Below are 2,091 nucleotides of genomic sequence, written 5' to 3'. Positions count from 1 at the left end.
TAGTTTTTTAATTATATAAAATATTTAAACAAAAATTTAAATAAATTATAATATATATTATTTCTAAACTCATTTTAAGAATACATATTAAAAATAAAATTAGATTTGCTGACATGTGATAATATTTTTAGGTAGAACGAATATCGATTAAATGTCATACTTAAAATGTAACCGACATGTAAAACCAATAACTTAGCAAAGTATATGCTTCAAAACTATGAAAGTGGTGCCGAGCTTCTTTATATTATCTTGGTAAAAATGTTACTGCAAGATCATTAAATGATTAATTTGTCTATCACTTAACAGATGTTAGTTAAAAACTAAAAAACGCTAGGAATAGGTCAAGCTCGTGCTTGATTGTATTTAAAAAAAGAAAGAAACACAAATATTTTTTTTTAATTTTTAACTTATTATACTAGAAATACAAACATTAAAAAAAATAAAATATTAATCTAGGACTAGGTTAGAAATTAGAATCCCCATGCACAACCAAAATGAAATTTTCTCGACCAAATTAGAATTTCCCAAGATCGTACCAAACTAAAAGGCATTTAGAGCATAAAAGAAAGTATCCTTATCCTTTTTATATTGTACAAAAACATCACCATCATTATTTCAATGGATAATGTAGAGAGAACAAGAGGTTCAAAAGACTTTGCACCCCCATTTCTCCCCATTTCATTTAATTTTCTCTATTTCAACCTGTTATGAATACATACCTTCACGGTAACGAAAGGATGATTGCACTCAAAGCCATTCATCCTTCTTTGAGTCCTACCAATAGCAAGAATGATATCCACTGCACAGGGATCCTCCAAAACAAAAGAAGCTCCATCTTGGGCCGCTGCAAGTCTAACGAGTCTGATTTCCAACCCGGTGATACTCGCCAACAAGAGTTGCTAGCACAAATTGCCATGCTTGAAGCTCAAAAGATCCGCCTAATGGATTATGTAGACGAGCGGTCCGCATATTTGACCCAATTTAGCAAAGAAGCCATAGTTGAGTTTGAGAAAATTGGAGAAGAGGCCCTCAAAGGATTAGATGAAGCTGATGCCAGAGTATGATATTTAGTTAAACCACATAAATCATGCCATAAGAAAAGAACTTTAGTAACTATCCGCTGACACTGTTCTTTTGTGGTTATCAGATAACAGCAAAGATAGAGCGCCAAATGCTGGAATTCGAAGAATCTACAGAACTTACCAGACAAGAGATTTCAAACCGTGAAAACGAGCTCGAGGAGTTTGAAGTTCAAATGGAGGACAACAGAAACGAAGGCTTGTTCTTCAAGAACCTCAGAAAGAAGGCCCCTGTTGATATTGCACAAGCCAAGGTGGAAGCACAAAAGATCAAAGATTTAACCAGAGAAAAAGCTGGTGGCAAAGCCAGGCGGTATGTTTACCTTTTCTTCATTGCCTTGTTGAGCATCGGAATAGTCAAGGCTATTGCTGCTTTATCCTCCACTGATTGGAGAAAGGTTGCAGTTCTTTTTTCTATTCTTGTGGCTTTAACTTCTCAGTTCATCTACGAACAAAACATGTCATTGGAAACTGGGAGAACGAGAAAGACTAACAATGAGGAAAATAACTGAAGTTCAATTTTACTGTGAGGAAAATACCATTGATGCATTGTGTGTGATGCCAATAAACCCAAGTGAGGGCTTACAACTTGGGACTAATAACATCACACGGCTTTGATTTGGCATCAACAATAGCTGATTTCGGTGATACAACTATAATCACCAAACCCAGAGTAACAGACTTACCATGTGATGCTGATGAAGTTCTTTACATAATTATAATTAAGTCTCTAAACAAAATTAAATTTTGTAATTTAGTCCCCACTATTTAAATAACGTTTAATTTAATAGAATATTTGTCAGCATATTCGCTATTTTAAACATGTGAGTTACACGTGTTTGATAGTAAGGACTAATTTGTAATTTTAGTAAAAGTATAGGAACCAACTGAATAATTTAACCATTTGAAAATGATCAAAAACTCTTTAGACTATCTAAACCCACCCTACTCCTCCCCAACTTTTTCACTCTCACTTTTTTACTTTTTAAAACAACACCCCACCCCCCACCCC

General features: G+C 34.2%; 1 protein-coding gene across 1 annotated transcript; it reads left to right on the top strand.

The window, feature by feature from the left end:
* LOC107637893 lies at window positions 577-1,787 on the top strand. Its single transcript, XM_016341150.2, has 2 exons — window positions 577-1,058; window positions 1,148-1,787. The coding sequence occupies exons 1-2, from the start codon at window positions 708-710 to the stop codon at window positions 1,589-1,591; spliced, it is 795 nt and encodes a 264-aa protein (XP_016196636.1). The 5' UTR covers window positions 577-707; the 3' UTR covers window positions 1,592-1,787.

This window comes from Arachis ipaensis, chromosome B04 (assembly GCF_000816755.2).
Source record: "Arachis ipaensis cultivar K30076 chromosome B04, Araip1.1, whole genome shotgun sequence".
Taxonomy (NCBI): Eukaryota; Viridiplantae; Streptophyta; class Magnoliopsida; order Fabales; family Fabaceae; genus Arachis; species Arachis ipaensis.
Note: the sequence above shows the minus strand (reverse complement) of the source record. Positions and strands in the feature narration are given on the sequence as shown.